Source organism: Haliaeetus albicilla, chromosome 8 (assembly GCF_947461875.1).
Source record: "Haliaeetus albicilla chromosome 8, bHalAlb1.1, whole genome shotgun sequence".
In the NCBI taxonomy this organism is placed as follows: domain Eukaryota; kingdom Metazoa; phylum Chordata; class Aves; order Accipitriformes; family Accipitridae; genus Haliaeetus; species Haliaeetus albicilla.
This window is the reverse complement of record NC_091490.1, coordinates 17550256-17575048: the sequence shown is the minus strand read 5'-3', so window position 1 is coordinate 17575048 and position 24793 is coordinate 17550256. Positions and strand designations below refer to the sequence as shown.

Below are 24793 nucleotides of genomic sequence, written 5' to 3'. Positions count from 1 at the left end.
AGGAAATGCCAGATCCAGATATATGAATTCCACTTGGTTGGTTTTTTTTAAATACGTTACTGATCAGTCCAGGGATGGCAAAAATTAATAGTAATGAGCTAATTACTATACCAGCTGCCTACAAAGAGGGGTCCTGTAGGCAGACTCCTTCTGCCCATTTGCCTGCTGGTTAAACCACCACTCTAGAAATTATAAAACAAAACTTTTTTTCCCTTTATAAACATCTATCAGCGTCACCTTTATATGGCTCACAGCAGCAACATTGCCTAGCTTTTAAGTTCTCAAAATCCAGCCAGAATTTCCCCCAGCACATTATAACACGTTTTACTAGCTTGAACAGAGTAAAACACAGCCGTCTCCTCAAATGGATGGGTGCTGAGCTCCAGCAGCCTCTGCACAAGGACAAGCTCACCATCTGCGTGCCTCCCAATGTCCGAAGCCCCTTTGAAAAGCCAGCCTGTTTCTCTGATTGATTCACTTTTTAATGAACTGGGAAAGCCTGTGAACTTAAACCGTGACACCTCCACCTCCCTCCCTTCCTAGCCATCCCTGCAGCAATGTACTGATTATATTTCAAGTTATTATGGGATTAATACAGCTGCCCCTGGTGCCTCTTTCCCCTGAACTTCATCAATAAAAGTTGTGTACTACTCTTACTCCAGCTAGTTCAGTTTCTCCCTGAATCTCTCCATGTAACCTGTGACGTGTCAGCAAGGCTGTACCATATCAGCCCTTCAAAGCTGCCAACGCTGCTAGCGTTTAAAACCTACTTGTGTCACGGCCTTGCATAAGCTTTGTGTATTTAAGAGGACATCTTGAGCTTTGCTATGCACTGCATCAGCTCTCTAAGTGGGTGGCACATACTTAGCACTACTGAAAATAATGAAATAAGATAATCCAGAAAAAAAATTAAATAGATTGTGCTAGTGTCATCTTTCTTTGAATTCACAGTAGAGCTATAAAAAAATACTCTACACAGGCAAGCTCAGTAGAAGGAAAAAAAGAAGGTGGGGGGAGCAAAAGACCTGGGCCCAGCACAATCCAGTTTTTCACGCATGGCATTTCTTTATACAGTACAAGCTTTACATTTACTTTTTTGTTGGTGTTATAGGGGTTTTTTCCCCCAAGAATCCCATTTTCTAAAAACATCAGTAAAAATGTAATTAACTGGCTTATTCTTTGGAAAGTCTGCAATTGTTTACAAAAGAATTGCCACACAAGCTGCCACCTTCAACTGTACTGAAGTGGGAAGTTATGCGCTTGTTTACAACTGTGCATCAATTCCACAATATATTTGGTTTTGGTACAAGTTACATATAAAATTCTTACTGAGCTTAATGTTGCAGCAAATAACACATATAGTAAGTGAGTAGGATTTATCACTGGCTGTAATGTCATAGCACACATTCTAAATATATACGGTGAATGATATATACACACGCATATGCAAACAAAATGGAAATATATTTAGTTTAAGAAGTGATGAATTGTGCTTGCTTTCATTATTCTCATTTTCTGTGTAGGAGAATGGAGATCAAGCACATCCATGAAAAGGGTGGCTGGGTGGGATCGCATCCATGAGGCAACACACTCACTGCCAAGCAGGTTAGAGAAGAAACAGCACTTTGCTACCCACGGCACGAGGGTGGGTTGGTGGGTTACAAACAAATCCCATGGAGTTCCAAGAAGCTCCCAGAAAGCATAAAACATCCATCCAGGTAACATGTCTCCCCCAGGATGTTTTATTCAAACTTCTTCCTTAAAGAAGGAAATGGCAATTTTCCCCTTTAAATTATTTTTTCTTTTTTTTTGTTTCCCTTTTGGTCTCTCTCGTAAACACAGAGGCCAGAAGGCTATGCTTAAATAATTCATCTACAAATTTGCAATATCTTTTTGAACTATAGCAATTAAACGGAAAATAGAAAAATCAGCTCAGCATCCTGTTTGGATGTAATTAAAGGTATAATCTGTTCCATTTGAATACTTCAGTGCTTACCCTTCTTAAAACAACAAATAAGAATAGTAGCTCATTTGCAATATGGGTTTTTTTTTCAAGCCAGCTAAAAAGACTAACTGATGAAGCAAGAATAATAATTTTTAAATGTGGCATAAGCACAAAAATACCAACTACAGCTTTCAAATGATTGCTGCAGATCCCAAGTCTGATGAGAGTTCAATAACAAGGGGTATAAGCTTTATGGCAAAACACTGAAGTCTTCCACTGTTTGGTATCAGCATCTTGATATGGCTGATATAATTACCTATCAAATACATCAGTAGCATGAATATCAGAGGATATCCAAAAACATGTAAAAGTGGGATGCATATCAGCTCAGTCTTTTAGGGGCTGTTTGATCTGAAGGGGTTTTTTCTAAGAATGAAAGACAAATACTGCATTCATTGCCTCTTTGTTTTCTATAAGCAGCTGATGATTTTACAGCACAATAAAATTAGCCTATTAATGGCTGTCTTATGAGTTTTAGCGCTGAATTTTCTTTCCCTCCTACTGGACACTTCTCCGCTGCTCAAAGAAATTGAAGTCAGGTGTAAAGTTAATATCTGCCTTGTTCATTTATTCTTCTGTAAGCAATCAAGATTTCCCCAAATCACAGGGCAATCTCTTGCCTTTCGAGAATTAATATAGGCCCTGTTCTCTCAATTTAGTTTAACAAAACAACTGGCGTAAGTTCAATGGAACCAATGATTATTCTGAGAGGTTATGGCGAACCACAGAAGTTGTTAGTCAAAGGCTTGCTCGTAAGATCCCCTAAGAGGAAAAGTATATGGTTATTTCAAAATGTAATTAACAGTGTATTCCAACAATGTAAGAAACATCAGCTGGTTTAGCTGCAGAGGAACCTGGCTGCACATGGAGAGCTTCAGCTTGCCCAAGAGCCACCACTCCCTTAAGAGCAAAGGACACAATGAGCACCAGAGGGGACCACTTGCCGCTCACTGCTGCGCTGCCAACATCGCTGTGCTTGGCAGCATGGCTCCGTCCCTCATGGGCAAGTTCCCTGGGTCTGGGACCCAATCAGAAGGAATAACTCTTTTCAAAATGTCCGTTTTCTCTCCACTAGCGCTGTCGCAAAAAAAAAATTCTTTGGGGCAACAATGTCTCAAGCTTAGTTTTTGGCTTAATGCTATGGCTTGTAGGACTGTTTCAACAAAATTGTTGAGGTTTTTTTTTTTTGGTATGGATTGCTTTCTTTAAAGTTAAATACATAGCAGTGAATAAAAAAACCCTAAAAAGTAAAATACTATTTTTTAAAACATTTTTAATCATTCAAAAAAAATCGATTTTCAAGCTCAGCATTTGTAAGCTGAGGTGAACATCTAATGTAGCAGGGAACAGATTTAAACAGATCAAATGATTACAAAAATGTAAGAGTGATATTACACATGGGAACAAAATGGTGCAATAGTCTACGAGGTCTGTATTAGAATGGTGAATATGAGAGAAGTTTAAGCTCAAATTTTTGAAAGACTCAGCACCTATTAAAATTTTCAGCCTTCCTGGTTGTGTGTGCTTTGCTGTTTGAAAGCCCAGGCCCTTTTCAGGACTGGTCCGTCAGAGGCTTAAGCCCTCACATAGTGTTACTCAAGCATCACCCTGTTACAGGGACAACTCATTTAAGTCACTGGACTTTACATCTTTTCTGACCTGGCTAAATACATCATGGCATGGCCTGCGCATATCTTTCCAGTCACTAAAATTCTGCAGTTTCTTACTTTTAATACAGTAGCACCGAGAGGCCTCATTAAAAAAAAAAACAAACAAAAAACTCCAGCCCTCGTGGTGTCAGGCCATTGCTTGCCTTCAGTGGACAAGCTAGAGGCGAGCAGGGGGCAAAAAAGCAACATGAGCCACCGGGCAGGACTAAGGCTTACATCCCCAGCTACTGCCTTAGAGCCTCTTGCCTCCCCCTTGAACTGTATAGCCTCTTGCACACCAAAAACATTTCTGTGAACTTAATGCTAGAACTACTGTTAACAGAAACATAACAACAGAACCCGACTTGTTAAAAAATACCCACAGAGGATGAAAAAAAAATCAACACAGTCGCTTCTGTCTCCGGCAAACAGGACTTTTTTGAGGCCTTGGGCTCAGACATATGACCAATCTACTGCGGGTGAATGAATTACCGACTGTCAGCTGGGCCATTTTCACTGAGGTTTAAGCACAGGCATTTTACCTGCCGTTTGCCAGCGGCTAAGAGCCTGCACACACGCTGGGCGCGTACGCCGCTCAGCCGGCACGCACCTGTGTTACCCATTTGCCACTGGACGCAGCAGTTTGCTCATTGGCACTCATCTACCCCGGTGGGTCACACTTCAGGACTAGGACCCAAGCCATTTCACCCCTCAAGGAACATCTCTGAGAGACAGGAACCTGTTTCTAAATGAAGCAACGCTTATCTCATGCATGCCACAGGTGTGATGTCATCCCCTCTGGCAAAGGAACGAGGATGTCTATAGCCTCCACTGTGCAAAAATGCAGGAACTAAAGTTAACATGTCTCAGACTTTGCGAAAATATGGTGATAATTAAGAAATATAATTACCACTACAAAGTTAATTCCTCTTTGAGTTCTTACAAACAAGTTTTTAATTTGCACCAAAAATTTACATTTCAGATTTCAAGTCAACCACGAACGGCTACAAGCTTGGCGGGGGACTCAAGGCGGTGGCTGGCGGGTTCTGCCAGGCTTGGGGGCAGGAGCACTGTGGCTTCCCCGGAATGTTGCAGGCGAACAGTCACCAGCAAACCCCGGGTACGCGCAGGTAAGCCGATCGGATTGCTTTAAACTGTCTCATCTGTTGTACAAGTGGGAAAATAATAGCTGTGTCAGACAAACTTCTGCTTTTTATTAAAAAAAAACCCCAACAACAAGCCACACCACAACTTATAAGGTAATTGATTGCTTTCTTCTAGTCTTTTATTAGTTGTGATTAAGGAGATAGAGTAGCCCTGTTTACACAGCTCTAACAAGTCAGGACCTGCAATACGTTATTGGCTTGCGGCCCACAACTTGCAGTCCATTCTCAACAGAATCAATCTGAAGTTGAAAACATCCCCTGTAGGAAGCGTACACATCCCTGCTTATACAGGAACAGAAAACAGTAATAACTTCAGGTCCTGTAAGTTGCAAGTTCAACTTACAGAGATCAGCCCTGACTTGTCATTGCTCTCAGCATGTTCGTGATGAGATCAGAGTGCTTCACGGAGGACTCATACTTTCAACTTGACAAGGGACATAGGTGAGCGTGTTACACTTCCCTGTTACTCGCAGCTCAGACTGCAGAAATAAATCGAGAGCTCCTCACTGTTTAACATGCAGTCAAAGCACTGCCAATCTAAAATGGCTGATCAGTAATACTTTAATTGCAGTTTCATAGAAACAAATTGCTATTTAATTGCAATAAGCTCTTCTGTGGCTTAGCTGGACTGACAGTAGGCATACACCTGGTACTAAAAGTAACAAGCAGCAACAATGGTTACCTGGTATTTCATGTACAGGAAGCTCAGGCAGTGAAATCAGACCTGGAACACATAATTTCACACTTAAGAAATACAATACTTAAAAAAAATATATATACATAAATGGTCCGATCTCAATTTTATGTTATTTTAATAGAGCTGTTCAGAATGTAGATCCTTGCAAAAAGCCTCAGACTTGACATATAACTACCAGCCAAAGAATTTGATAAAAAATTTAAATTAAAATGATCTTTTGAAATGCCTGACGGTACTTGATAGCAAGTCATACTACGCCGGTATATGATTTTTTCCCCCCTTTTTTTTTAGTATTTACCCTAAAATTAGATGATGCAAATTTTATCAGTGTTAACTAACAGGGAAAAACGGAGACAAACTCAGTGTGGTTAATATTCTAAAGATGTGACTTAATTTCATAGGCTTCATTTTGTTAAGACAGTCTCATTTTATATTTCATAAGATACTGCTTAACCTGTTAAAATATTTAAAGATAAATCATGTAGGACTGAAAAGACAGTATCTTGTTGCAAACAGAATTTGGTTTGGAAAGGCTTAATGTCCCACTGCCTGCCAGGATGCGTAAATCTCATAACTAGACAGCTGGATAGGTAAAAACATTAAACCCATTTAGAGGGCAATCTTTTTACAAAATTGTTTCATTAATAAGAGTGACAATTTATATGATTGAGACGTTTAGATGCAGTATAGACAGAGCATTTTATCCAGGTTCACAAGGATGATTTCAGATTAGTAATATTTCCTTTGATTTTTTTAACAGCATTCATTTTTGAAAGTGAGGGAAGCTCTTACTGAATGATTATTTGTATGACTTTTCAGCAGCACTAAATGCAGAGGGTGTATTTCAGCCTCAGTGTAGTAAATGTATGTGATAAAAGGTGAACAAGTACATGTTTTTTCTTACAGATCTCCTAAAAAAGTGATTTTTCACATAAGGACAAATCTAAGTGTTTCCTGTAGCCTTCTATCCACACCTACCGTCCCCATTAGAGTCTGTTTTATTGTCTGAAATGCCTCTGGTTTCAAGAAAGTGTTTTACCTAAAGCAAGAATACTACTTAAATATGTTCTATTGTATATTCATAGCTCCATTAGTCCTCCTCCAATTTAGCACATCAAAGCAAAGGCTTCATCACTTGCATGTGGATTATGCTAACATGAGTGACATTTGTAATCTTATAGGTCTGCAACTTAAGAAATGCTTTTAAAGTAAGCTATTAAATAGGTAGCTGTGCTTTACAAACGAGTCATATAATAGTTTATTTAAAGTCGTTAATGAACTTCAACCTCTACATCACTAAATGCTATACTACATTACTTACTAGAAGTTATTAGCTATCTTCTTAGCTCTTCTAGGTTATATTGGACAACCAAAAATCTGTACACGTTAGATTTAAACACTGTACCTTGAGTGCTTATACTGAAAGAGCATAAAAAGATGTCTGCAGTCTCACTAATAACTTGAATTCTATATTCATATGACTTCAAGTGTCTTTTCAAAGATACTGAAGCAGCACAATTTGCAGGACTCTACCTAAAGACTTTAATGCCAGATCAAAAAGCTTAGAAACTTATTTTAAAAATATGTAAGTGCATTTAATTAAAAAGTCATACATAGCTTCATTTTATTGCTTTATATGTTATGCAAGAATTCTTTTGTCTTCACTGTCTGATATTGTACACGATGACATTTTCTTTCCTCTGTGACAGTCCTATTTTTCCTCAAGCACTGAAGTGTTAAAAGAAGAAATTCAGCAGACCTCCAATATACTAGAGGTCAAGAAGTAGAATCTGAAAAAAAAAAAAAATCTGCTCTTGGTTGTTTAGACAGACAAATCTATAAATCAGCTTTTTGTGTATCGGCATTACAACAACAATAAGTCAAGCTCACTCCGTAACCAAGCACGCTGAACAGTGAACACCTTCTCATAAACAGAATTAAAAAAGAAAACATAATCCTGATGTATTTCAAATGTATTAGTCTCCTACAAGAATAGAGTAGCTGTTAATATTGATTTGTTATTAATTGCGGCAAATGCACATTTGCTTGCAGTTTTCTGACTGAAGGCATGCAATGCACAGCCATGGATCCATGACAGCATTCTTGCTACAAACATGAAAAGTCAGAATTTTTTCTCAGAATTATTCTGCACAGCTCTACCACTGAGCAGCTGATGGGAAAACCCCACTAAATGAAGTTGCTCCCTTTCTAAGCTTTAGAGGAGGCTTTGTTGCTTTGGGGGGGTGGTGTGGTGTGCTGGTGGTTTTTGTTTGTTTGCTTTCAGAGAACAGATCATATTTGAGATCAGTTAGTTCTCGGAAATAGCCCAGGGAACGTGTTTTTCTTTTCTTAAGATTATCAGTGTTGAAAAGTTAAGTCCCTTACCACAGCAAACACAACTTTATGTTGTTCAGATCAGAATAGCTATTGTATTCCTTTTTATGAATTCTCAATTCTAGTGCTCAGCATGAGGTACAGACCTTTTGTGGTTTTTTATTTTATTATTCTTTGACCTCTTATAGTATATACATACACTCTCACGCTTGCACGCTCACAGACGTATGCACACCCTTAACACAGATGATTCTGCAGAAAGGAACAGGATAGAAAGAGACCGCAATACCTATATGCGTACCATAATTCACTGCAATATGAATTATAATATACTTGCTGTTACCAGATTTAAGAATCTCAATGAAAAATAAAGATCATTTTGAAGTAGTGCTTTGTATCCTTGCCAAAAGTAACACCGTTAAGTAGTTTAACAGATTCTTTACTGGCATAAGACAAAAAAACCACCCAAACCAAAAAGCTGCTTTTAAAGGTAATTGGCAATTAATGTAATGACTACCTAAAATATAGTTTCAGAATAATGTTTTGAATGTAGTTGTTAAAAAAAAAAAAGCTTCTAAAACCCATACTCAATTCAGTGTTTGTTTTACTTTTTTATTATTTAAATACACCATACTAGAGCAAATGTCTCTGAAAATATCACAAATAAAAGATTTTTCTTCATTCAGCAAATTAGAAGTAGGTGAAAATTTCTACACAGTAGCTGCTATGAGCCTGATTTTTTTTTCTTTTTTTTTTTTTTTTTTTTGCCATGGGAAGTAGCAACATTAGGACAAAAACACTTACATGCATACATACATTGTATTTTACAGAGATACAATAAAAGTGTTTGTGATAGAATATCACAAAAGCCACATCTTTATCTCATGTTCAGTTTGAAACACATTTCCTTACAACACTTAAATATACAAAGAGCAAATAGAATGTTGTTAAGGTAAAACACAGGGTACAAACTGGCCAGTGCCCTGCTAATTGTTAATGAGGGTAGAAAGCAGATTTCAATGCTTCTTTTAATTAGCTTCATTAGTCATCTTCCCCACCCGCCCCCCCCCAAGATGTCCTCCGGTGGATCTTTTTTCATTTTCTCTACAGTCTCCCATTAGCCCAGGTTCATGGAGTCCTTAATGTTCATATTCAGTCATTTTAATACACCAATAAATGTGGGAAGGGCAATCAAGAATAAAGAAGGTGCAATGGTATGGAGCTGGCATTGATGCTAGCTACAAAGGTGACTTGTCTACTTGGAGACATGGGATCCATCTGTGATGAACAAAATTTGAGATGAAGGCACGCATTCTGCATTACTCTGACCTTTTAGCAGACCTGTAAGAAATAAAAATGGGTATCTTAGCTAGAATACTAAATTTGAGATAGGAAACTGCAACATGACTGCTTTTGTCTTTTCCTTATTCACTAATCTCTCTTTTATTAGATTACTTTCCAACTGTGACTTGATTAAGGCTTTCTACACTATTCATTCATGCTGCTAACGTTTCAACTTCAAATAGCAAAAAGCAAACACTTTCCGCAGTTTCACTACTAAAAAGAGCGGGGGATGAGGGGGCGGGCAGGGGGGAAGACAACAAGAAATAAGTGTACTTTCTGGTAACAAATTGTACAGTGAATAAGGTGGTTTTTCTGGGCCCCTTTTAAAAGGGAAGAAACATTACGCCATGCCTTTGAAGAAGCCAGCAATATGATCTTATAATTGGAAGAAATAGGGTGTAAAGCAAATAAGAAGTACAGCCAATATCCTCCCAAGGCAACTTTGGTTAATATGCTGCATTGCACAAGAGCTAAATATAGATATTTCAGGATTTTGCCCCCCCCCCCTCTTTAAAATTCCTCATCTGGTATGTTAGTTAATGTTACATAAACATTTTAATATATGAAGTCAAACATGCGCTTTCACACTGGTGTTAATGAATTGCGATAATTAAAAGTGTCTAACTCAATAAAAATCTAAACTTTCATGGATAAAATAGAAATGATCATCCATAGTCTTCAAATACAATCTGTTTGCAATTACCAAAATGAAATAATATATATTAGATTTTTATGGTTTTTAAATGACATTTTGCGCTTCCCAGGAAGTTCTTTTTCACCCTTTCTCTAAGTTACTAAAAGCCTGAGGTCTATTAGTAACTGCAACCCCCCACTTTCAAGCTAATTAAAGTAGTAGAGGCTTGGAGGTTTAATTCCCCAGAGCTGAAGCTCAGTGTGAGAAAGGTAATTTGTCTGTCCAGAACAAAGATTAGGGAGCAGCCAGCAAGCATATTTAATAAATGAGCATCAAATATCTTCTACTATGGACATAGACAACACCAATTATGTAACTACAAGGGGATTGTTGAGTGATATGTAAACTAGAAGATTTTTAAGATCTTCTCTGATACGTAATCTAACTCATACTTTATTTAAAAGTATAGAAGCTGAAGACATGTTTGCTACAAACATTGCCAACCAGTAGAAAATTTACACTTTTAGTAGGTGGTAATACTGCTGCAGACAAGAAATACTACAGGAATACTACCACTACAGAAAAAGCCTAGAGAATTCTTGACAGTACAGCCCCTTCAAATGAAACAGCACACAGGACATCACAAACTAAGAGTTTGCATTCTGTAGGCAAGCAGTACCGAGTTTAGAGAAAACAGGGTTTTTTTTCAAACTACATAGCAAGTAATGGGAAGTTATAATTTACATGTGTGAATTGCCTCAGGGAGGCAAAAGGCAGGAATAGCCAACATCACTGCATCTGCCTCCTTAAAAACAAAAGCAAGTTTTTAAACTAAGTTAGGTCATGCAATCCTTTCTGCCAATCACCAATAGCTATTAACCTATAAACTGTATTAAGACAATAGTGAGTTCATAACTGTCACCTTCACATACACAACAAAAATGTGGTTTAATGCTGGGAGTATCTCTCAAACTCTTCAGTTTAATAAAAAACCCTGTGGATATTCTGCTATGTCGATAATCTCTAGTGGTAGAATAACCTGGAGACTGATCTTTAATGTTTAGTAAAAAGTACCTGTTACAGCCAACTCTGTCATAATGGAAGAACATTTTTAATTAGTGGCCCTAAAACACACAGCTTTCTGGAAAACATCTCTGATGTAAACATCTTTAGCCTGTTAAAAAGCCAACATATAACACACAACCCTTTTGGCACCTGCCCCTGTAGCTTCCCAAACTCCAGAAATCTGACAAATCCATGAATTATCAACCTGTCTCCTCAACTATATTTCACTTTTCTGGGGCTCAGGTGCTCCGCAATTTCGCTTTGAAAACTGCTAGGAGAACTTACACTATTTTCTAGAGCGATTATATTATAAAGAAAAAAACCCCCAAACTATAATCCCTCCCCCCAATCTTCTCCCTAATACCTCTTCATTGACTGTAGCAATGCAGTTAATAGTCAGTGACAGGAACTAATAAAAACCTGTTCTCACTATTTTCTCTGCATTTAGCTTCTACCAAGTGTCTACAGCCGTGAGCTCTGCAAGCCCAGTCCAATATTACTTCTCTTTTCCATGTTCTATGTTCCTCATCATGTCTAGTGCTTTTACTGCAACTAAATCATTTTTATGTTTTGCTAAGGCATAGTAAGAAACTGATAAAACTAAATGACAATTTAGACACCTATTTGAAGTTACATTAAACTTTACATTCGTAGAAGACAAGTGGATAAACCACTCTCTCAGAATGGTAAACCTTTTACTGCAGTGTATAAAGATGAATGGTTTTACCTATATTTTGAAATGGGATACCTACAAATATTCATTTAACAGATTCACTGCTAGCTAGTCTATATTACAGATTTGTTTCATTAAAATTCACAACAGTATAAATCTATGAATCTTTAACTGTATTTGTACTTCCTTGAGAAGAGGCTGCACATTCTCCTCCAATCTTAATTATCTTTGTTCTGCCTAACTATATAGGACTTTTGTACTCAACTCTCTCATCACCTCGATTGACAAATTAAGTAAATAAAAAAGGTCCATGTTTTATTTTGATGTAATTACATTCACTGTATAAGACTTGAAAGAATACTTAGAATTAATCAGTAAATTTATGCACAGGAAAAAAAGCAAACAAAGATATTGAAATGTAGCAACACAACAAAAAAAATCATGGAAATTAAAAACCATTTTGTGTTTTCTTGGACATATTTCTCCACTAACTGAAAGCACTAAAAAATATTCTGTACATTACAGAATAGGTCAGCCTAGCATTTGTCCCAGATTTTTTAATCTTCCAAATTCCTATTTGCAGACAAATGTTATTTTTTGTGATCCTTACAGACATTAATGAAGTTCCTATTGTAAATCTATAAAGAATTACCAACTGAAGTGTGCACTTTTTGTTTCATTGCAATAACTCAGTGCTGTGTGATTGCCTGGGTTAATGATGAAAAAGTCAAATATACTATCAGAGCTGATGGAAAAATCTATCACCAATCTGAAATTAAAATTCATCTGTGGTCAATAAGATTTAATATCCATGCAAGTGGCGCTGTAAAGAGTAAATGAATCAATGTCATCAATACATAATCAGTATGAAATATGATGTGAATAAAATTATGTGCAAGAGTCATACATTCACTCTTTTCTGGACCAGGGTGGAATGAACAGTCTCTTAACTCAAGGTTGACAGTAATTGTTACAAATTAGGCACAGCAGTTATCAAAATGCACTCACTTGCATAGCTTTAGGACTTATTAAGGAGATTAAAATAGATCTAAAACTACCTAGTTTCAGAGTTACAGGACAACTGTTGATCAGAATTTGTTTTCTTCTTCTTCTCTGTATGATTTGTACAGTCATTATTTACTCATTTAGCTAGAAACCAAGAGCTATCAACCACAGAGATATACAATCTCTAGTTGAGCTATTAGTGTTATGGAGCGATAAGAAAATAGCACTTTGGTTTTCAAATCTGAGTTATGACATACAAAACAGACAAGAAAATACTTCTGAAAGAGTACCCCAGCATGCTTCCTCAACTAAAACCTTAATACTAAAGTGAAATACATTGGTTTAGTTCAGGAACCTTCTCTTCACAAGACATTTATTTCCACATTAAAGGATCTAATTTTCCTCCCACAGAAACCTGCTCTCTTGTAGCCCTTAATTTCAAGATTATAAAATAAAATACTTCTCTTTGTTAAGAGTTTATATTAATGTATGCTCTCCATTTCACTTTGTCCATAAGGAGTTCAACAGCTATACAGATGCACATGCCCAAACCAAAATAAACTGACTCACCCTATATGTCATATTTAAAAGGTTAGTATTTTCTCACCATACCCCATGCCTAAGTTATTTAAGGTAAGTTCAGTTACTTAAAGGTCTCCTTGCAGGGGTGGGGAATGTCCACTATTAGAATGAAAAGAAATTGATCTTCATTTAGCTCTAATAAAGCTTATTAGTAATTGTTGAGTATTCACCTTCTGGTCTGGCAGTAGTGGATTACTCTGAAGTGAATTCAAATGGCCATTGATGAGAGCTGTAGGTCTATCATGTTCACAAAATAAACTGCCATTGATGTAGTGAAACCGATCTCCAGGGACCAGGCGATTCCGGCAGGTAGAGCATGTAAAACACTGAAAAAGGAAAGAGACAGCAAGTGAAACTACAGCACAAATTAAGTATGCTGCGGGTTTGAAAATTACACTTCAGAGACTGCAAGTACAGTTGAGATATGAAGCTGCTTGGTTTCTAGTATCTCCAAGTATGGCATTAGTCTTACCTGTTGGGACTATGCAGTACATAACTCAAGTATAGTTTTACCGATTACAAGGGAACAAAGCTACACACTAAGGGAAGCTTTATAATATATACTCATATTTCTAGTTATTGCTTTGCTTTTCATTCATAAGCAGATGCAGATTTTATACTAAAGAAGCAAAGCAGTAATAATCAGCTACTAAAAAAAAATAAAATAAAGTACATAGAAAAAAACCCCCTCACCTTAAGATGATAGACGTTGCCCTGTGCCCTCATGACCAGCTCACTGGCAGGAATGGACTGTCCACAGGCACTGCAAGCACCACTATTTCCAAATAACCTGAAACAGAGGTGATGATCATGAATAATTTGATACATGGGAGGCTCTAAGCATTTTTGCGCATCACTGCAATGGTTTATTACACAACTGTTTTAGACTTCTGACCCCCATCTTCCAACTTGCTTACGTGTCATAATATGAAAAAGTATGTTTTTTGTGTAACAACTGGTAGCTTCACCCTACCTTGGATGTGGTTACACAGGATTTAATCAGAAATATTGACTTACACCTCTAGAAACACAAACAATTCTGTACTACACACATTTTATCAGATTACTGGGTTCATCATAAAAAAAAAGATACAATTCATGACTGGAGTTTAAATGCATTGTGTCCTTGAAATTATATGAAGAACTCTTTTGTACTTTAATCATATCTTGAGATATGAGTCATCAAAAGGGTTAAGAGGATTTGATTGTATATCTAAGAAGACATCATGCTCGGTGTATTGAAACTCAGTAAACCTCCATCAGTGCGGAGTTTCCATTAGAAACTCTCTGCTATCCAGGTTGATATATAATGTGTATGGGTTAACCTTTTCAATCATGGTGTCAACACTTTAGATTTGCCTCTGCTCATCTCTTTCATCCTAACCTTCTCTCTCTCTTGATAATGAAATGCTTGCTCCAACTTCCCTCTATCTGCTCCTGAGTCCACAATTTAGATTACTTCATCTCTGCTAGCAACAAACTGAATGAAATTTCGATTTGAGCAGAAAGTAATTTACCGGGATCTGGACCCATTTGTCATCATATCTCTCTGGGTGTTTGCTGTATCACTGCAGTTTTCCTATGCAATCAAATGAGACCACAACATCTGCCATTGGGGGGGGGGGGGGGGGGGGGGGCACAGGCAGTGGGGGGAGGGGGAAAATAGGCAGAAGAGTGAAGAAAAATATATACATAATTCTTCAAATCCATTTAAAGGTACAATGCATCGATTCAAAATATAATACAATAATGATTATTGAGTTCTACTTTTACAGGCTGCATTAGCTAGAATTAGAAAACCTTTATTTGCTTTTGCGCGCGTCTCTAATATACACAAATATTTATAAAGACTACCACAATCATTTCACAGTAAAAAGGGAAACTGAACTAGCTGGCAGGGTCACAGACCCACTTTTCTGCACGATGTAAAACATAGTAATAGGATTTACAAATTAGCGTATTGGTGTCATAATAAATATTAATATTTGCATCTCCTTCCTGTCCAAATAAAGTCATAAAATTCTGTTTGTGTCAACCTAGGAGACGCATTACAACAGAATACCCGTAATCTGAATGATTGCAGTGTGCCTCTGTATAAAAATAATTGCTTTGAATTTTCAGAATCTGAGCTTGCAGAGGAGGCTTGTCATGTTCAAACTACTAATTTGCTGTCGCCACTTTATTGAAAATAGCCTGTAAGTTGTTATTAAATGTATTGACTGAACGACAGAGAGAGTAGTAAAACTGCCCCTTAAGATGGCTTTTAATAGGAAGCTGAGAAACAAATTTTGCAGCAGCATCGATTTGAAGAGTTCAATCAAAACTCCATTTCAAAACTAATTAGTCTGAGATCCACGACACATTGACACGTTCTTGCAGAATCACAGTGGTTACAAAGGGAAAGCTGAACTAATACATTGTCAGGACCTCCAGCCAAAGGGACTAAACTGTCTGGAAACTAAGGGTCCATTATTAGGGCATCTTCTAAATCAGGACCAGTTCCGAGTAGTTACAGGATGTATTGAGGTTACTTCCAAAGCTTTACGATATGCATTTTTCTTCCTCCATTGTTAGTAGTAATGAAGTTGGCACGTAGAAAAGGTGCACGGGAAGCACTGCAAGAGGAGGTGGCAAGGCACTGTTACGTTTCCAGAACAAAGATCCAAAAATCTAGGGTGAGGGGGTGGCGACAAGGGCATTGCTGGGTAGGTTGGAGGAAGAAAGGCAAAGATGAACAGACAATGTTACTTGTCCGGGAGAATCTGAACCTGGTGAGCGGTCAGTCTCTCGCAACCCTCTGTACAACTGCACCACCCAACTGAAAACACAGCTTTCAGAACACTGATCCCGTTGCACTACTTGTCTTCATTAGGCATTCATTTGTTATACAGTTCGAGAGATGACTAGAAGTGGTTGTACACCTTGAATGTCTGTGAATTCTAATAAATGGAGTCAAACTAATCCAGAGGCTTTCCACACATCTTAGGTTTTCCCTAAGCACATTCCCAGAACAATTCTGTTTTGGGAAGTCACTTCAGCTGAATCTTCTGCTAAAATTCCTAAAAATTACATGCAAAGTCAGAACACCTTTCTGCTGCCTTGTATTATTTACCAGGAAAATTAAGCTTATTTTTCCTTCTCTACTGTTATTGAATGGTTTTGTTCTGTAATACCATTAACAGGAAAAAGGTTTTATCTTTTAAAAAAAATGTTATTCCTCCTTACCAGTAAAGGAAGTCTTCCACAGTAACTATTCTTTACTGAAAAAGTTGTTTCACATGGTTTCTGAGAGGCTGGAGAGCTAATTATCTAACCGGGGGGACTGTCCAGGACAGTATTTGATTTAAAAGGCTTGAGGCTTTAGGTGCTCAATTAAGTAGCTATCGGTCTCAGACTGGACTTTAATGGGCTCTTTTCTCTTTAACTGCAGCAATGGGTAGAGATACCCCAGGTCAGGCTAATTAAAGCCAGGGGACTCTTTAATTGTGATGACAGAATTGGTTTCAGTTTCCTCTTTGGGTCCTCAGTCCAAGAAGGTCATTAATATTTCAACATTTGGGCAATGCAATCAATCACAAACATCAAGAGGTTCCCTATACAGACAAGGCAGCGCTTCTACACTTAGCAGCACTTCACTGAGCCACCTTAAATTAACTACTCTGTGGTTCCATCACAGCGTTCCCCACACCCCCAAACACACAAACGCTCCTGGGTTTTGGTTTGGTGCCTTTTCACCCCCTCCCCCCTCAGAACTTTCACTAGAGTGGGAATGAAGGCAGCAAGAAACCTTTTCAGCCAAGTTTCCCATCCTCCTGCTCAAAATTCAGTATCAGCAGAAACACATCTCTAGCAACTTAGACTAACAAAATGAGGTTCCAGTTGTTTCTAAAATCGTGGAGACAGATTTAAGTGCTCTGGTTCTTGCACAACACGGTGCACATTTGTGCCCACAAATATATATCCAAGCTCTAGCAAAGAGAAATGCACATCCAGACCTACTGATCCAGAAGCGATTGGTGTTTCTGTACAATCCCTATATTTAATCTAAATTCTGCACTAGCTATATTAAATGTAACAAAGAAAGGCAACACAGAAATTACGCATGGAGCCAAGTCCATTAAAGGTACTTCAGAATAACTAGAGACCAAGCACCTTAAAAGCACCAGAAGCTATTGATACTTAAAAGGGGGGCTGTGCATAATGGCAAGTGCTGCATTAGAGAAGGGGAAGGGGAAAAAACCAAACAAAACAAAAAAAAAAAAAAACCCAGCCAAATTACGCTTGGTTAATTCAGAGTAACAGATCTGCCCCCAAGTGAATTGGAGGCCTTGAATTAATTCTGTTATGACAAATCAAGATAAACGTTCCCCCTAAATTGCATGCGATTTAATTAATTTTTGAGATCCTGGCTTTTTTTTTTTCCTAGCTAATAGTTCACATGCTCCTGTGCTGTCATTGTGCTTGAGTGGGCAGACTTCAAAGTGATATTAAATAACCAACTATTAGATTTACCTAGCACGTCCTATTGGAAAAGTGCCATTTAATTACCTAGCCTGTTCAATTAAAGGGACAGCATTCCCTGAATATAGCAGCTTGCCGCTGATTACCAGGGAAATGAACCCGCTGCCTGCCGGCCCCCGCCCCGCGGCGGCGCGGCGCACACGGCGGCTGCCCGGCCCCGGCGCGGCCCCACGCACCCCCCGCCGAAGGGGCCGGGCGGGCGGCGCCCACGCCGCGCGGCGCGGCACGGAGCGGGCTGCCCGCGGAGGGGAGGGAGGGGAGGGAGGGGCCGCGGGCGCTGCCCCTTTAAGACGCGCCTGGGCAGCCTCCCCCCGCTTCCCCTTCCCCACCACTCCCTGCTCTCTCTTAGAGGCCAATTTTGTTAATTAAATGTTTTGTTTGCGACGCGGCTCTCATTCATTTCGGACACGTCATTCCGAGCAGATCTAAGCCAGGGACCAGATCTCATTAGATAAAACCTATCAGAACTAAGAGAAAATGGAGGAGACACTAATTAAAGCTTTTAATTGTGCGGATTCGCTGCCACGCTGCTGCTTTATCTGGCATCTTAAGGTTGGGAGGGCTGCTGGGCTGCGCTGCGCTCCCCTCCCTGCAAGTGCGCTGCTCGCGGTGGGGAGGGAGGGGAAGGCACTGGGATTTTCGCCCCCCTCTCTCTTCCCAGGAACCTTGGCTTTCAGTGAAAGCTGCCGCTGTAGCTCTACGGCTAATTTGTTGTCGCGTTTGGGGGGGGGGGGGGGGGGGAAGGGGAGTGGTGTGTTGTTTAAACAACAAAAAAACCACACATACAACCTCAGACGGTTAAAAAGCTCATTAATAAACAGCCCCGTGGTCTTGGCCCGAAGGAGTCAAGTCCCTTTCACCTGGCGCCTGCCGGGCCGATCAATCCTCTTTCTCATTTTGTTAGTCGTGTCTAGCATGCCCCGCGTCTCCAATTAAGAACTGGGCCCGTGGCTCTTGCCTGGGGAAGGGAATGCGCCGCCGCAAAAGCCTTACCGAAAATTAAGAGGGGGGAAGGATGGCAGAGGGGAACTGGAGAGACTCGCTGCCAAATGGGTGGCATCGCCTCCACAACCAAATGAGGCCATTTCGAGCAAGAAAAGGGTGAGGGCCTTGCTCACACCCTCACAACCCACGTGGAAGCCCGTGAAGTCCGTTTCCAGCGGGAAAGCTCCAACTTAACTCAGCCCTGGCAGGGCCAGACCGTCCTACCCCACCTCGAGTGTACGGTGTCCAGTTCAAGTTTCAGCAAGCATCTGTCAGAGTTATTTTTGCAAGTCAAATTACACAGATCTAAAGAGAAGTCAGGCGATAGAACAAGGAGATCAATTCAAAACTCTCATCTGATAAAGCATCCTATTCATAATCGCCTACATTAAAATAAACGAGTATTAATTTTTGGCAACACAAAACCAGAGGACTGCGATAAGCTTGCCTGAACTTGCCTCTGGGATACAGTGGACGCATCTTCTCTTTTTAATTAGTAGTAATCAGACATGAGGGTTTGTTTGATGGTGTTGGTCGAGTGATGAATCTGTACTATTCAGTGCATCTTAACAGTAGTGTCAATTTTTCCACTTCAAACGAGACTCTTTCCCTAACACCGTTCTGCTCTATTTAATCACAATTCTGCCAGGTTTAGGCTTGTTGCTTAGGATGATGACCGAAAAGCACCACTGAAAACCCCGTGTGCCGATTTTCTAGCATTTCTCTCTAAAAACACCCCCCAAACCAGTGAAGCTAAGGCTCTGACTCCTCAAAGATACCGAGGAGCTGTGTTTCACCTACTTAACTGACCCACGATGCAGCCATGTATCAGGACAGAGGCTGCACTGTCAGAGTAACCAAGTCCTAACTCTGTCTTTTTAGACTAAGGAGGTCTCCAGGCATATGCACACACACCTTCAGTACAGTCCTGATCTGCCCAAATGGAAGTCAAGTTTTACAAGATAAGCAAACTCGTAACATTTGGTAGCTGGGGCTTTTTTTTTGTTTCAGTTTGTTTTTTTTTCCCAGAAGGATGAAAGAAAGTGGAACTTTTTGACCATCAGGTAGAAGGAAAAACCTGGGTTAACTCTTCACATTTACTGTAAATGAGAAGCCAGAAGCATTTAAACAAAACACAATTTGTTTTAACTAAGCATTTCTGCTATGCCGGGAAGGTATGGGGCTTTTTTGTTGTTTTTTTTAATTACTGAGTGTTGAAATAGAACACCTCCTTGAAGCATTCATGTGCATCAGTCTATCAAACCATTTACTCAAATTAAATGTGTAATCCTTCAAAATGCCTCCTTTTAAATTAATGAGTTTAAGTAGCTTGAGTTCACCTGAAAAGATCGTATGGGCACCTGACCTCATGAATTCTTTCTATTAATTATATTAGAAACTCATTGGAAGGGATACTCTGCGTAATCTTACTGTACCCCAACAGATGCGAGATTAATAAGGCTTAGTTCCCCCTACCCAAATCTGTGGCATTTAAAGCCAACAGCTTCAAAAAAGAAAGAGATGAGAAATAAAGGGCAAGAGCATATCCCTCCTCTCCTATCCCCTGCATTTTCTATACTGGAAGTTAAGAAAAACGTCGGTTCAAAGCTTCTCTGTAACAAATGCGAAGACAAACATCATACCACCGGTTTGGGCTATAAGTAGAATCCGTGGCCCTCCAACTGACAGTTAATCAGCTCTTTCACAAGGAGAACAGAGAATGAGTCATTCTGTTTCCACTCAAAGGAGTTTAAAGGTGCTTATGTAAATATCATAATTAATCAGATACTAAAGACAGGCATTTCATTATTTCGCACCTCTGCCACAGCCTTATTTAAGCTCTACTATTTTAACATTTACCGTTCAGATATGCACACTTCTCCTTCAACACTACAACAAAGCAGATTAATTTAGCCTCTCTGATTGCTGTTTATTTTTAGTTAGGACTTGTTTTGTGCTGACAAACCACTTTAAAGTTACAGTCGTCGTTCCGCCCCCCCCCCCAACTCTTCCCTCCACTTGGCAGTCGCAACTGCGCCCTGGGCTAGGCGCTAGCATCCGCACCCGCACGTCTCTCCACTCCTCATGAAGGAGCGATCCTGAGCCAGCCCACCCCCCCACCCCGCGCGCACCTACCCACCCCGAGAAATAAAGGGGGGGGGGAAGGGAAAAAAAGAAAAACAAAAAAAAGGCAGGGAGGAAGGGGGAAAGTGGCTCCCGCCAGCCCGGCCGCCGCCTCACCTGATGTAGTCGTTTCTGCAGAGGATCATGCCGCTCTTGGTGTAGCAGGAGGTGCCGATGTCCCCCAGCTGGGCCTGGCAGCAGGAGCACTTGAGGCAGCGGCTGTGCCAGTAGCTGTCCATGGCGTAGAGCAGGAAGCGGTCGGCGATCTTCCCCCCGCAGCCGGCGCACCTCTTCCACGAGAGGGAGCCCGCCGTCACCGGGGGCGGCTGCGAGCTGCCGCCGGGGTTCACCATGGCCTGCGCGGAGAGAGGGCCGGAGGCGGGTCAGGGACGGGCCGGCGGCGCCCAGCACCCCGCCCGCCTCCCGCTTCGCCCGCGGCGGGGCCAGCGCCGCTCCCGGGGCCTGGCGGGGGCACCGCCGGGCCGGGCCGGGCCGGGGGGGGGGGGCACGGGGCAGGCCCGGGGCCGCGCAGCTGGCGGGGGACCGGCCGGCGGCGGGGGGGGGGGGGGGGGGGGGGGGGGGGGCCGAGGCGAGCAGAGCGAGCGCGCCCCGCCGCCAGCGCTTCCCCCCCCGCCCCCCCCGCTCCGGGCTTGTGCAGCTGCAGCTCACAAGTCAGGAACAGTCCCGGGGTTTGTTTTGCTTATGAGAAAAAAAAAAAAAAAAGTGTGTGAAGAGTGGGGGGAAAAAAAAAAAAAAAAAAAAAAGTTGTGAAACTGGTTTTTCAGTCTAGGAGAGGCTCTGCAGGCTCGGGGCGGTAACGAGGGGCTCGGAACCGGCCGTCCAGACCTCGGGATTTTATTTTTCCTGCGTTTTATTTTGGAGACATGAAACCACCCAAAGAAAACACTCCAGACTGAGGACACTGGCCCGAATAATAGATCATTGAACTTTAGGACGCCTGTTAACTTCCTACACAAACATACTCAACTTTTGTCTCACTAATCTGCCCTTGATCAGCAGTTTAAATGCTAAAGCTTTGTTACTCAAAAAAAAAAAGTTTACCGACCATAGGAAAGCAGAAGAACGATGAAGTGCACCGCTCCGGCTGGAGTTACTCTGGCCGCCCCCAAAACTGCTACTAACGGCATTTTTCACTTTCTAATAAATGCTTTATGCAAGCAGGACAACCGAGAGATAATATAGGAATCAATTCATAAAGCTTACTCTAAACCGATTAATTTGTTGCCTTCAATCCAGAGTCCAACAAACTCCCGGTGTTCCTCTAGTCACTTATACTATAAAAAGATCAAGTTATTTACTGCCAATTAAGCAGCATGTTTTGTCTTTGTCCTTTGTAAGCCGTATGTGCTCATGCCGAGGCATCTGGCTATCTGCTAAGGACCTTCAGACTGATACCTCCAGAGCAGCGAGGACGAACTTTTCCTGCCACTGGCCCAACTCGGCTGCAGGAGGAAGAGAACTGAGGCCGATTTTAAACACACATTTCCTCAGAAAGAGTACCTGGAGGTATGTCCAGTGACCGCACAATAAACCAGAAGAACTGCACCAATTAAGCTGTAACAAAAACCCCGAGACTTTGGAAAGAAAACCACTCTAAAAGCCATTAGCATTGCATTTATCCGAACGCATCATATACCTTTATGTAAATTGATTTCTGATGCATTTGTTCAAGGAATTGCCTTTTGTTACAGTTTCCAGCTACAGCCTAAATGAATCTGCATTTCCTGCTCCGAGTCTTTAAACCGTTTCCCTACGGTTTAAATCACTTCGGATTTCTTAAAAGAAAGAAAAAGACTCCATGCCACCACCTTAGCCCGTCTTTGTCGAAGGCAAATATATATAAATACAAAACGGGAAACGTTATACTGAGAAAACCATCCAGTAACCCCATTACGCTAAAGCTCTTAAGGACAAGCAATACCTTAATGCTGATTAAATCTAAAAAGATGAATCAAGAGGACTGACCAGAAAGTGACTCCCTTGATAACTAAGGACGGGCCCTCATCAAGTTTCATTTAGAGTTGGGGGGGGGGGGGGGGGGGGGAGCTTTTAACTTAAATAGGCTTACTCTAGTAATTACACAGCCAAGCAATTTAGGTCCTGGGATAGGAGTCAGTGAAATAGAAAGCAGAGCTGGACGCTAGAGGCAAAATACCCCCCCCTTTTAACAGCGTCTCTGGTGTTTTTTTAATGGAGACCAAGGGAGGGACAAGCGGAGAGCTGGCAATTTGTAGTACAAAAATGGATGCTTAATTCATGTCTTGGTTTTAATTAGGTGATTCACCGGATTTCTCCTGGATTGAAACAAAAGACCGTGTGGGGGGCAGGAAGGGAACTGGAGAGGAGAGAAATAGAGAGCTCACTTTGATCTTTTCTGCCACTGTTTCAGAACAGTGTTTACTACGGGGGAAGCGGGTGCCCCAGCCGCCCGCCCCCCCCCTCCCCGCGTCCCCTCCATTCACAGCCGAGGCAGGCAGAGCCCTTTCCCGGCGGCAGCTGGAAAGGGGGGAAAGGAAAGCCGCCCCGAGCGGCGGCCGCCGCCAGGCTTTGTACGCGGGGGCCGCGACAATGCCCGGGGCCCGCGGCTCCCCCCGCGCCCGGGGCGCCCCGCTCCGCGCCCCTCCGCCGCGGCGGCCGGCAGCGCGGGACGGCGGCGGGGCAGGGGGCGCGGGCATGCGACCGCACGCACGTACGCTGGAAAATAAGGGGTAATTACCGGCACTTCTTACCTGCTTCCCCTCTATATTGCAAAAGGCCGGGGAGCAACGCCGCTCGGGGTGCCTGAGGAGGTCTCCTTGCAAAGAAACAAACACAGCGCTCGCCCTCTCTCTGGCTTTCGGGAGCGCTGGAGGGAGCCCCCCCGCCCGGGAAGGGGCAGCCCAGGCTGGAAAAATATAGATATTTCTATGAGAGGCGTCTGCCTGGGTCCTTCCTCCAGCTCCCGCTTCCCGGGAGGGGAGCTGCAGAGCTCAGTCTCTGCCGCTGAGCTGCACACGCAGGGCGCCGCCGCCGCTCGCTGCTGCAATCGCCGGGTAAGTTTGGCAATGTGGCTTCACTTTGTACCGCTTCCCCCCCGCCCCCCCCCCCCACACCTCCGCCCCCTTCTCTGGGCTGTGGCGGCTCCCGAGCCTCCCGCGGCGCGGAGCCGGCCGGCCGCGGCCCGCCGAAGCGCCTCAGAGGAGAGGGCGACAGCCGGCGAGTTTGCGAGGGGCCGGGCGCGGAGCTGCTGCCGGGGATCCTGCGGCGGCGGCGGCGCTGGCAGGACGCGGCGAGGAGGCCCCTCTGCCTGCGTGAGCGTGTGTGTGTGGAGTGTGAGAGTGCGTGTGTCCCTGCGCGCGCGCGCGCGTGGTGTGTGTGTGTGTGTCCGTGTGCGTGTGCTCCCCGCTGCCCCTCACACATGTGTTACTGACAGAGCAGAATCCCAACTACACTCCGGCTCGGCTCCGCCGTCAGCCCGCCGCAGCCAATCCGCCCCCGGCTTGTTCAGGCGGAATAATAAAACCTGCCAATCCCCGAGAAGACAAAGGAATGAGTGAAAGGGGAGGAAAAAAAAAAAAGGAGAGAAAGGGAGGGGGCGAGGAGGAGGAGGAGGGGAATGGAGAGGAAGGAGGGAGTCAGGTGGGCAGCGGTGGCCGCGCCGCCCGCCCGGGCGCTGAGGAGAGGCGCGCGCGCGCGGCCGTTAGGGCGCCGCCCGCCCCGCTCCGCTCCTGGCCACCAGTTGAGAAACTTGGCGGCGCGCGGCCGTCCCGGCTGCCCCCGAGCCGGCCGCCGCCGAGGACAGGCCCGCTCCGCCCGGCCGACGGCGGCCGTCAGAGCCTTTCCCGGGCGCTGGGCGCTTCCCCCGCCGCCGCGGCGCCGCTGGGGCCGGCGCGGAGGCGCTGAGGGGAGGTGCGGCCCCGCGGCCGCGGGAGCCGGTCCTCGCCGCCCTCCCGGCGCGCCCCCCCCGGTGCCTGCGGCCTCGTCCTGCCCCCGGGGCCGCGCAGCCCCGT

General features: G+C 42.7%; 1 protein-coding gene and 1 long non-coding RNA gene across 3 annotated transcripts in view; one reads left to right on the top strand and one right to left on the bottom strand.

The window, feature by feature from the left end:
* Nucleotides 1–7345, top strand: part of LOC138686406 (uncharacterized) — a 173326-nt gene extending 165981 nt beyond the window's left edge. Inside the window, exons 9-11 of the long non-coding RNA XR_011325753.1 lie at nt 1524–1605; nt 4637–4784; nt 7227–7345. This is a non-coding gene — a long non-coding RNA (uncharacterized lncRNA). The remainder of the gene's footprint in view (nt 1–1523; nt 1606–4636; nt 4785–7226) is intronic.
* On the bottom strand, nt 4579–24227 carry LMO4 (LIM domain only 4). Of its 2 annotated transcripts, none has more exons than XM_069789158.1 (5): nt 23534–24227; nt 20901–21139; nt 13848–13944; nt 13325–13480; nt 4579–7307 (listed from the first exon to the last, which is right to left on the bottom strand). In XM_069789158.1, the coding sequence occupies exons 2-5, from the start codon at nt 21134–21136 to the stop codon at nt 7287–7289; spliced, it is 510 nt and encodes a 169-aa protein (XP_069645259.1). In that variant the 5' UTR covers nt 21137–21139; nt 23534–24227; the 3' UTR covers nt 4579–7286. The 2 variants fall into 2 exon arrangements, with proteins under 2 accessions (XP_069645259.1, XP_069645260.1); XM_069789159.1 differs by lacking the exon at nt 4579–7307 and adding an exon at nt 8443–9192 and having other exon boundaries at nt 23534–24218.
* Nucleotides 24228–24793: the final 566 nt, after the last annotated feature.

Excerpts from the sequence above, each read along its gene's own strand:
- LMO4 (XM_069789158.1), bottom strand. The coding sequence starts at position 21,136 with ATGGTGAACCCCGGCGGCAGCTCGCAGCCGCCCCCGGTGACGGCGGGC. Across the intron at positions 13,481-13,847 it reads GCAACGTCTATCATCTTAAG|TGTTTTACATGCTCTACCTG; the intron begins GTGAGGGGGTTT and ends TTCCTTTTTCAG. Across the intron at positions 7,308-13,324 it reads CACTACTGCCAGACCAGAAG|ATTCTACTTCTTGACCTCTA; the intron begins GTGAATACTCAA and ends TTTTTTTTTCAG.